This window comes from Dasypus novemcinctus, chromosome 10 (assembly GCF_030445035.2).
Source record: "Dasypus novemcinctus isolate mDasNov1 chromosome 10, mDasNov1.1.hap2, whole genome shotgun sequence".
Lineage (NCBI taxonomy): Eukaryota > Metazoa > Chordata > Mammalia > Cingulata > Dasypodidae > Dasypus > Dasypus novemcinctus.
In genome coordinates, this window is record NC_080682.1 from 7087180 (window position 1) to 7097909 (window position 10730).

The following is a 10730-nucleotide window of genomic DNA, read 5'->3' on the forward strand; positions in this document are numbered from 1 at the left end:
TCGCGCCTACGGCCGCGCGCCGATGACGCACGCGCGGCTCCTCCCTCTCCCGAGCCCTTCGCTCCGCCGGGCTAGGAGAAAAGATGGCGTCCGTCGCAAGGCCTCCCGGGAGTTGTAGTTCCAGAGTGCCGGGGTGCCCTGCGTCCACCTCGCCGAACCCCTTCGGCGGGACCCCTGTCTTCCCAGTGCTGCTCCCCGGAGTGGGGTCTGGATGAGGCGGGGTCGGAAGAGCATGCAGGTGTGAGTGTAAATTCAACCCCCAGCTCTCTTGGAACCGTGCGCGGCCAGGGCAGCTAGAAGCCAGTCGCATCCCCTGTTTGTCCCTGGGAGGCTGCTGCGTCAGTCTCTCCCTAACGGGCTTCTCGGCTCGAGGACTCTGCGGGTCAGAGCATTTACGGGGTGTCTGCTCCGTGCCCAGCTCACAGGCGGGCTGTTGCCAGGTTCCTACTGGAAAGGGGTTTGGGGCTGGTGTGTAACATGGGCTTGTGCTGGAGAACGTTCTGTTCTCCTTGTAAGCACATTTAGTGACTCGGCCTCCTGGTAAAGAAGAGACACTTAATACAACTTTGCTGAAAGTATGAATCTCACACCAAGACTGGTGTGAGATTTGGCCTGGATTCCTGTTGGATGTGGCTCTCTGGGGGTGAACAGAGGCCAGACCTGGCCTTGGGTGTGCCTTCTGATTGTCCAAGACTGGCTGGGTGTGCATTCTGGTTGGATGCGGGAGGCTGGGAGTGAACTCGGATGGACAGAATTCTGGGGTCTCTAGGCCGTTGGAGGGTTATCGGTTGGCTGTGGCCCTTGGAGTGTAATTGCACAGAAGAAGAGCCTCCGGGTTAGGTCATGGTGCAGATGTAGGGCAAGGCCCAGGCAGAAGATCGACCCAGAGGCTGGGTGGGTGGGGCAGTTTGCCCTTGGCTCCAGATGTTACAGGCCCCCTGCCCATCTCGGCCCCACCCCCAGCTGAGCCTGGCAGGCGTTGTCCCGGTGGAGAAAATCTGCCCCAGACTCCAGACACTTCACTAGTCCATAGCCTTTATTTGGGGAGGGGTGCTTGTGGAGCTGTCCACAGCTCCATGCTGCGCAGAGGCAGGAGTTTTTAAAGCAGCCTCCCCTAGCTTCGGAAGAGAGTGTAGACTCTCCTCTGCAGCCGTGCTTCTCCAGTGCTAGTTAGGTGTGCCAGAGGCGAAAGCTTGGAAGCTCAGCCGGGAAGGAGTATGGCAGGGGAGCGTGCATGTGGCTCATTTTTCCTCATCTGTCAAGCGGAGGGCAGAAGTGTCTGCCTGGAGGTGTGAGGGGAGGTTATTCCCGCCCCCAGGTCACCTGCATCTACTGCTCAGGCCAAATGAGGCAGGTGGAATTTGTTAAATAAGGGACAGGGAAGTTTAGTCTCAGGTTTTCTTGGGATTTGTCCAAGACCAAGGGCACAGCCAGGTTCTGTCCTCCTGTAGGTGGCAGAAAGGGAGACAGACCTGGAGGGGTGTGGGGAGGAGGGGCCGGGGTTTGGAACCACTCCCTCCTACCCAGGGGGGGACCAGGACTGGCAGCTGTTGTTGTTTCCGCAAGGCCAGAGTCCTGGGGCAGCTGTGGGCTGGACTGGGGCCTTTGGGAGGGCGGCAGGACGCAGCAGACCCCAGATCCTTTCATCTGTGGCCCTCAGGCCCGGGAGGCTTTGGCCACCGGAAAGCCCTGCAGCTCTGGAACAGACCTGAGGCCTTGGAGTGGGCCAAGCGGAGTGGGACAGGGTAACGGGGAGAGAGGCAGAGAGCACTGGGGAGCAGAGGGCAACGTAGCCCTCCTCCCCTGGCGCCCCGTCCCCTGCCCCCTGGCCCCAGCGCTATTTGAAGTGGGACAGGAAATGGGCTACGGGGTAGTGGGGCCCGTCGATGCCCAGGCCCTGGCAGAGGCCCAGCAGGCGCAGGCGGGCCTCGGCGGGGGTGGGCCCGGCACAGGCCACGCTGCAGTAGGGCTCCTCGTACTCGCCGGGCACCAGGGCCTCCTCCAACAGATTGAGGCGCAGCACGCCCTGGTCGTGCAGGGCCTGCAGGACCTCGCGGCTGGCGGTGGAACTCAGCGCGCGCAGGTGCTGGGACACCAGGCACATGACACCCACCAGGTGGCCGCGGGCACGCGGGCGGGCGGGCAGGGCAGGCCGCAGGCCGCAGGCCACCATGGCGGCAGCTAGCAGCAGGTCCACGCCATAGAGCTCCAGGATCCAGTCGCGCAGGTAGAAGCCGCCCATGCGGGGGTTGATCTCGATGAGCCGCGGCCCCACGCCGGTCAGCTTGAGCTCCACGTTGAAGACGCCGTCCAGCAGGCCGCAGCCCAGGCAGCAGCGGAAGGCCGCCTGCACCAGCTGCGCCTCCTGCTCGGGCGCCAGCCCGGTGGGCATGCAGGCCGCCGTCTCGGTGAAGCCAGGCAGCCGTGTGGGGCCGTTGTCGGAGACAAAGGCGGCCAGCAGCCGCCCGCCAAACACCACCAGGTCCACGTCATGCTCGGTGCCCTCCACGAACTCCATCAGCAGCATGGCATTGCCCCAGCCCAGCCCGATGCCCGGGTGGTCGGCCTCGCCCTGCAGGTCGCGGGCGATCCGAGAAAAGTGCTCCTGGCACTGGGACATGTCCTCCACCAGGCGCACGCCCACAGCACCTGCCCCGAACTCCAGCTTCATGACACCCGGCAGGGGCACCTGGCGGGCGGCCTGCTCCACGTCAGCCTCGCTCTTCAGCGGGCAGCAGGGCACGGCATGGAGGGAGGGCGCCGGCCAGGGGGGGCCGTGGCGGCGCAACAGGTGCAGTTGGGTGCGGCTCTTCTGCTTGGCCAGGCTCATGGCAGCCGGGGGGCTGCAGGGCAGACCCAGTTCCTGGCAGAGCAGGGCCGTGAGCACCAGGCAGTCGTCCCAGTAGGAGAAGCAGCCATCCAGCTGCAGGCCGCGTGCCCGCACCAGCTCCGCCAGCAGCCGTGCATTCTCCTCATCTCGCCGGTGCTCTGTCACGTCAAAGTGGATGAAGGTCTGCACCAGCTGGGACGCAAAGTGGTTGGGGTCCGACTCCACCAGATGCAGCTGCAGAGAGCGGGGCGGGGGTCAGGGGCATGTCCCGGTCAACCCTTCTGGGGGTTGGGAGAGTGGGGAGAGGGGATGGGGCCTGGGCGGGCACACACAGCCAAGAGCAGCGCAAGGCCAGGGCTGAGCCTTCCCTGCCATGTTCCCTGCTGTATCCCTGGTGCTCAGCCCGCTACCAAGTACATAGTACGTGTTCAATAAATATTTGCTCGTGAATGAATAAAGAGAAGGTGCCGCCGGGACAAGGCGACCCCTAACCCAGCCTAGAGGGAAACCTGGAGGAGGCAATGCTGGAAGCCAAAGAATGAGTCAGGCAGAGGGGACCAGGAGAGGTGGGTGCTGGAGGGAGAGGGCAAGAGCTGGGTGGGAGGGGCTGGGGTGCCAAGGGGAGGGGCATCCACCCACAAGTACCTACTGGGAAATCCCATGGGGCCCCGCAGATCCCTGCCCGCCAGGGGAACACCAACACAAGGCAGTTGCTATCCAAGGCAGCTAAGGAGGGAGAGCAGGTGGCACCTGCCCAGGGCCTGGCAGCAAGAGGCATGACATTCCAGGTGGAGAAAACGCGCCAGGGAGCCAAGAGGCATAGGAATGGCTGGAAGGGCGCGGGGGCCACTGTGGTGGATTAGGGCCAGCCCCCGAAGGGCTGAGACACGTGTCCTCTCAAACTCATCTGTTCAGTGGCGCTAAGAAGGTCTGCCCCCACCCCTAAGATGTGGGGCACCTGCTCCCATCTCCTCAGGATCTAGAATGTGCCCCCCGGGCACCCTCCTCAGACCCTGGGACCCAACCTCAGGAATCCTACCTCATAGGTCCCCTCTGGCGGTGGGCTCCGCCCCCAGAGCTAGGGCCCCGCCTCTGGGACTCGGGCTCCGCCCCCGGCGCTAAGGCCCCGCCCCGCCCTGGCCCCGTCCCCCGTCCCCCCCCCCCCCCCCCGCACTAAGGCCCCGCCCTCGGAGCTCGGGCCCCTCCCCGGCGGTGGCCCGCCCCCAGCGCTCAGGCCCCGCCCCGCTCAGGCCCGGCCCCGCCCCGGCGCTGGGCCCCGCCCCACCTTGAGGCCGTAGTCGCGCGCCGCCGCCCACACGAACTTCTTGCTGACGCCGCCGGCGCCCACCAGCAGCAGCTGCTTGCCCTCCATGAGGCCGCGCGCCGAGCGCCGCAGCATCGTCTCCACCAGCGGCGCGGCCGCCGCCTCCTCGTCGGCCGCCGGCCCCGGGCGCGGCGCGGCCCACAGCCCCTCGAGCGCGCCGCACGCCTCCAGGCACAGGCCGCCGTTCAGCTCCAGGGCCACGGGCGTCAGCGCGCGGCCCGCCACCGTCAGCGCGAAGTCCACGCCTGGCCGGGCCGGGGAGCGGGCTCAGCGCGGGCCGCCGCGGGGGGCCCCCGCCCCGCCGGCCCGCACTCACCGAGGAAGTCGGTGCGGGCCCGGCGCCCGCCGCGCTGCTCGGCGCTCAGGCCGGCCTCCAGGGCCAGCACGGCGGCCAGCGCGGCCTCGGCCGCCGCCTTGACGCGCCGCCGCACGTCCGCCGCCTGCGCCGCCTCGCCCAGGCCGCACTGCGCCAGCGCCACCTCCAGCGTCCGCGGCAGGCAGCTCTGGTGCCGCAGCGGCCGGTCCCCGCGGCCCACGGCGCACACCACCTGGGCAGGCGGCGGCTCAGGGGCGCCGGCCTGGGGGAGCCCTCCCGGGGTCCGCAAGCTCCCGCTCCCCTCGCGCCCAGACCCCTCATCCGGGGTGACCGAGCCCGTTCTCCAGTGTGACCTCGGCTCAGCAAACCACCCTCGCTATCTGGTTCCCTGACCCCGCTGGGGATACACCCAGACTTCCAGGCCCAGCTGGGGCTCCTGCGGCTTGAGGGCTCCCAGCTGCTGCCACCCTGGGGGTCTGTGCCTCCTCGGGATGCCCAAGCCCTAGGATCTCTGCTTGAAGCCTTCGTCAGACTCCAGGGGAGCTCCTGGGGTGCAGAGTCCCTGGGATGGTCCCCAAACCTTCCTGGGGTCCCTTGCTTGGAGGACCCCCCTAAAAGGCACTGGAGGTTTATCAAGAGCTTCCTGGGAAGAGGGTTCCGCCTGGGCCCGGCTCCCAGCGTGAGCCTGAGCATGGCGGGGGTGGGTGGGTGGGGGGGTGTTTCTCCTGGTGGGGAAGGGGTGCAGACAGGGCTGGCGGGAGGGTCCAGGAGCCCCACCCCCACCCCCAGAGGCAACCAGGGCCCTCTGAAGTTTTGTCTCCTTTCTCTGCCCAGAGATTTGCAACCCCCCCCCCCCCCCCCCGCCCCGGTCCGGTGGTCCCTGTCATGTGAGTGGGGCTGGGCTGGGGTGCGGTGGGCAGGACCCGGACTGACCAGGACTCGCTCACCTTGCTCAGCAGAGGCCGGTCGCCCTGTGTGCGACACACCAAGGCACAGATCCGCACAGCCAGCTCGGGGCCGGGTGGGGGACTACCTGGGGAAGACGGTGAGGCCGAGCCCAGCGCTGCAGCCTGGCGGCAGAGCCGGGTTCCCAGCCCTGGGTGGCCCGGGGGGCTCTCACCTGGGAAGGGCGGCCGGGCGGGCGGGCACACGGCCTCCACCAGGACGCTCTCCTCCTCCTCCAGCTTCTCCAGCAGTGCCAGCACGGTGTCCACCACTGTGCCCAGCTCTGCCCGGGGGTGCAGACGCCAGGCCTGCCGCCCCCGCCAGCGCCACCCGCTGAGCTTCACGGCCACCTGGGCAGCAGGGAAGGGGAAAGGAGCCACCTCACTACCACCGCGTGTACTTGCAGGGTAGGGTGCTCAGACCACAGGAGCCGAGGGGTTAACTGAGGTAGGAGGGCAGGGGGTTGTCACAGTGCGACAGGGCAGTGGCAGGGCTGAAAGTCGGGGCACCTTCCCAGCAGGACTTGGTACCCAGCTGCCAGGGCCATCCTCCTTCATCTGCTCACGCCTCAGGGGGGGGGCAGGGTCCTGTTACCTGCAGGGTGTCCCCTAGGCCCTCGGAGTGCAGAAAGGCCCCTACTTCCTCCGTCACCAGTGCCTCCTGGCCCTCTTTGCCACTCAGCTCCACCAGCCGCAGTCCCGGGCTGACCTCCTCGCCCCGCAGCAGCGCCGGCGGCTTGTAGGTAAAAGCCAGGGTAGCTGGCACGGCCACGCCACCCTGCTGGGCCAGCAACCGCCTGGTCAGCAGCCGGTCCTCCAGCAGCCGGGCCAGCTCGGCCGAGGCTCCCGTGGGGCAGGCCAGGTCGCGGGCCAGCTCGGCTGCCTCCCGACCCCTGCCGGGCCCCGGCCCCAGGCCTGCCAGGAAGTAGGTGGCACGGCGAGGGGGGGCAAAGTCATCCAGGAAGGTCAGTCCTCCGGGGTGGAAGCTCACGGCCTTGGAGACCAGGAGGGCGGCCTCGCCCGGATGCCCAGGGGCTGGCACCTTCGTCAGCCAAGCAGGAGACAGGCACAGGAGCATGTTTCCTGTGGGCAGAGGGAGGCAGGTGGCTGGCCAGGGAAGGCCGAGCACCCCCATGCCTGCCACCTCCAGCCCGGGCCCCTGGGCTGTGGGGCAGCTGCTCTCAGAACCCACCCACCCCCACTCGGAGCTCGGCAGTTGTTCCAGGGGAATGCAGGCGGTTGCCAGGGTCGGCGGGTATTTTGGGACGCGGCCGGGCCGGGGCAGGGCTGCCCTTTCTGTGGGACAGGGGGTGGAGGACTTGGGCACACACTCACCAGGGCTCTGGATCCCACCCTCGAGCAGCACGGGCAGGAAGGTGCTGGGGGATCCCAGGACGCACAGGGTCACCTCGGCCCCAGGGCAGCCTCGGGGGAAGAGGGCAGGGCCCAGCTCACCAGGGGCTCCCCTGGCCGCCTGTCTGCCCGGCTTCCCCCACCTCCATGCCCCTGCCCTCGCCCTGGGGCCCCCAGATCCCGGGGTGCAGCGAGGAAGCTGGAGAGGGGAGGGGAGCCACTTGCCCCTCCCCACCCATGAGGCCCCTCTCCCTGCAGCTGCCCTGAACAGCGCTGTAGGCTGGGTGGCAGGAGACCAGAGTCCTAGCCTCAGCTCTGCCACTTTCTGTGCGACCTGGGAGGTGTCACAGCTGCTCCCAGGCTGTACAGTGGCACCAGGAAGGAGGCTCGTGTATTCTAGCTGTGAAACCTCTGTCCAAACAAAACCATTTGTGGCCACCTGATACATCAGGCAGATAAAGCGGGGGTATAGGGGTGGCAGACTTCTAAAAAAGCCTCGCTTCCCAGGTGAGGGTGGGCAGAGCCCGGGGCTGGAGCTCCCTGTGGGGAGGCGTGGGGGACTCGAGCTCGCACCTTCTCTGCTGGTGCCGAGGGAGCCAGAGCCCGGGGGAAGGGGCCACCCTGGGCAGGTGGGCAGGTCCCCCTCTCCCCTCCAGGGGTGGGACGCAGGCTGGGCGGAGGACAGCTCTTCCCCCCACCCCCGCGGGCGGCGCCCCGCGCGGAGCACCTGTGCGGGGCGCCTGGCTGCGGTCCTGGGTCTCAGGGAGGCCGGCATGCTGCAGACAGCTCTGCAGGAGGCTGTAGTAGTAGGCAGTCCAGGCCCGGGCCGCGGCGCCCTCGGGCGAACCCTTGCAGTCGAGGCCCACGTCCTGGCGCCAGGAGCCAGGAAAGCAGCCCGCAGGCGGCAGGCCGGAGCCCCCTCCCCACGGGCCCTGCTCTTCCTCCAGGTCCTTGGAGCCCAGGGGGCAGTCCCACTCGGGACCCTGCAGATCCAGGGAGAGCTGGGAAGAGGGTAGAAGTGGTGGGTCTCGGGTGGGGTGGGCAAGGGAGCACCTCAAGCCAGCGCCTCCCCTGCCAGCCCTGGGTCATGTTTGGGGCAGACTCTCTATGGGACCGAGAGAGGATGGAGCTGGGCTGAGGGCCCCAGACTTGTCGCAGGCATCATGTGTATGGGAGTGCTTTGTAAACTGTTAAGGGGTGGGGTGGGGAGCCGTGTCTGCTCTGCCCTGACTTTGTCCATAGGGGCAGAGCTTTTGGTCTGTTTTGTTTATCGAGGTAGCCCCAGCACCTCAAACAGAACTTGGAATACAGTAGCTGCTCAATAAATGTCTGTTGCATGAAGACGCAATGATGTATGGACCACTAACTCACTCATTTCTAGGCCTCCGTGGCCCCTCTACTAGCATGAGAGTTCTGAGACCTAATAAGTAGATGAATCTGTATCATTGTCACCCCTCAGTAGACCTTGAGGACCTACTGTGCACCCAGCCCTGTGCCAGGCGTTGGGAAGACAGACTGGTGCCCTTTTCCCCAGATGGTTTGAGTGAGGGATATACTCTCCTGGCATGAAATCTTACACCCCTGCCCCTCTTGGAGACCTGGGCCAGCCATGCCCTGGCTGATGCCCACAGGGCCCCTTGGGAGGCTCAGTGGGAACATGGGTGGTGACACTTATGCCTTGCTGTCCCTGGACCTGCAGTCCCTGGGCCTGGCAGCTAAGCCTGGCTCCCAAGGACAGGCTGGGCCACCTTGGGCACGCTGCAAGCTCTCTCTCTAGGCCTTGCGGGTGGCTGGAGCCTGCTCTGCTCCAGCCCAGGGGTGCTGATGAGGCGTGGGCTGTAGAGAGCCTCCTGGTCACTGGGAGACAGGGTGCCGTGGCCGTGGCCAGGACAGCAGAGGTTGAGCCTCCCATCTGGGCTCGAATCCCAGCTTTCCAGGGTCCAACATGGACCTGCTGAGCCCTCACCTAGCAGGTGGGCTCCCCGAGGGCTTGGGCTTGGGGGTCTCTGCACACAGCAGGGGCTCAATGAATGTTGGCTGAATGAATGAATGCCACGGGTTGAGGAGGGAGGTGCTTCTCCCACGGGGTGGAGAGTCCAGGGGACACGGGGAGCTGGTTGTGGGTGGGAGCGGTCTGCACACGGCAGCCCCCAGGATTAGACCCTGGGGACCCTCCCTCTGTCCAGGGACTTGGTCTTTTGGGGGAGGGGACTCACCATCTTGCAGGTGGAGAGGCTGAGAGACTGATGGCAGAGACAGAGGGACAGAGAGGAGAGGAAGTCAGGGCAGCTGGGTCCCTACTCCCTCCCCACACCCAGCCCCTAAGACTTTGGCAGAGAAGAGGTGGCTGCCACCGTGCCTCTGCCCTGGCCCTGCCAGGCTCCTGCCAGGTTTCCGAGGCTGCCCCACCCCCACCCGCACCCCTACCCCAAGGAGGCAGAGCCTTTCTGCTTCCAGCACCCCCACCCCCACGATCTGGGGGCCGCTGGGGCAGCGCTGGGGGTCCCGGCTCCTGCTCGGGCTCAGCCCCTCCAGCGAGGGGCGCCCGGGCACCCCTGGGCGGGGGAGTGGGCGCGCAGTGTCCCCGTCCCCGCGGCCCCTGCCCGGCAGCCCCCCTCCCTGGCTCGCCGGCGTGCGCAGGAGCCGGGGTACCTGGCGGGCGGCGGCGGCTCGGCGGGGCTCGGCGCGGGCAGGCGGCGCGGGCAGGGCGGGCGGCAGCGGCGGCACCCAGCGGGACCCGGGCGGCGCCGCCTTATATAGAAGCGACCCGGGCAAGCCCAGCGCCGGGCGGGGCCGCGGGCGGAGGGCTGCGCGGACAGACGGACGGACCGCGGCGCCCGCCAGGCCCGGGCCCGCCCCCTTCCTCCAAACCCTTCCCCGCCCCGCAATCCCCGGGCCTGGGGCCCTGGGGCTGGGAGGGGGCGCGGGGGAGGGGAGGGGGGCCCGCAGGAGGGCGGGACGCGGCATCTGCGGGCACACCCACAGCGTGAGACGGAGGGACAGGTGCAAATGGAGAGGTCAAGACAGGGACACACGGATAGTCCCGTGTTGGAGGAAGGAGATGGGAGAGATGGTGCAAGGGGCGGCGGCTGGTACTGGGGCCCCCTTGGGGTGGGGTGGCCTGGAAAGGGATCGGGGCACACCGTGGGTCCCGAGCCCTGCCCTGGGATGGAGTCCTGGCCCCCCAGCATCCCCTGCCCCACAGCTGGCTGTCCTCCTGGGCCAGCGTCCCTTACGTCTGTGGGGTCCTCTGCACACTTTCCCCCCATCACTGCCGAAGTGGGGGCTCCTCAGGCAAGGGCCTACGGGAGGGCAGTCCCAGCTCCCTGCAGGGGGAATAAGAGGAGGACGTGGCCATGTCCACGGGGGTCCCAGTGGGTCTGAGCCCAGGAAAGGGGTGCCTGCAGGATCAGCATGCAGGCCCGAGGCACACCTGCAGCTACACCCGGTCGCCTCCCAGACACGCGATCATGCCTCATTGCAAACCGCCGAAAGCACACCCCGAGAGCTCTGGCCGCCAGCCACAGACTCCCAAACACACCCAGAGCCCTCACTCTCCTGGAGTGTGTCCCCCAGGCCGGCTTCCAGTCTTTGGCTGTGGGACGAGGCCACCTCCCTTGCCAGCTCCGAGTCTCGTTTTGCGCATGCCTGAAAGAGGGCTGTGGTGCGGATCAGCCCTGGGGGGTGGCTGCTCCCCCCACAGCCCGGACTCACGCTCTCCCTGGCTGTCTCAGGGCGGGGGAGGCGCCCTGGCTGTCCCCCTGAGCCTCCGGGGGCCGGGGAGAGTACTGAGGGGTGGGATCACAGGGGGAGGGGGCCAGCTTGGGGCCCTTCTGCAACTGTACACAGAGCAGCCTTTGAGCACCTGCTCTGTCCACCCCTGGAGGGGCTTGGATGGGGAAGTGACTTACCCAGGGTCACCAGCCGTGCCCACGTTTCCCACACAGCTTTCTAGAGCTGCTC

General features: G+C 67.5%; 1 protein-coding gene across 2 annotated transcripts; it reads right to left on the minus strand.

Annotated features, from left to right (window-relative positions):
• Positions 1-1706: 1706 nt before the first annotated feature.
• Positions 1707-9490, minus strand: CARNS1 (carnosine synthase 1). Of its 2 annotated transcripts, XM_058305105.2 has the most exons (10): positions 9420-9490; positions 8984-9010; positions 7495-7768; positions 6750-6839; positions 6010-6497; positions 5591-5765; positions 5418-5503; positions 4471-4702; positions 4116-4399; positions 1707-3064 (listed from the first exon to the last, which is right to left on the minus strand). In XM_058305105.2, exons 2-10 carry the CDS (start codon positions 8984-8986, stop codon positions 1838-1840), a joined length of 2859 nt encoding a protein of 952 aa, XP_058161088.1. In that variant the 5' UTR covers positions 8987-9010; positions 9420-9490; the 3' UTR covers positions 1707-1837. The 2 variants fall into 2 exon arrangements, with proteins under 2 accessions (XP_058161088.1, XP_058161087.1); XM_058305104.2 differs by having other exon boundaries at positions 5418-5765; positions 9420-9474.
• Positions 9491-10730: the final 1240 nt, after the last annotated feature.

What these genes read in the sequence shown, in the direction of transcription:
- CARNS1 (XM_058305104.2), bottom strand. An exon ending in GGCCCGCACCGACTTCCTCG is followed by an intron (nt 4,400 to 4,470) that starts GTGAGTGCGGGC and finishes CGGCCCGGCCAG; the next exon opens with GCGTGGACTTCGCGCTGACG. An exon ending in CGCGCGACTACGGCCTCAAG is followed by an intron (nt 3,065 to 4,115) that starts GTGGGGCGGGGC and finishes CGCTCTCTGCAG; the next exon opens with CTGCATCTGGTGGAGTCGGA.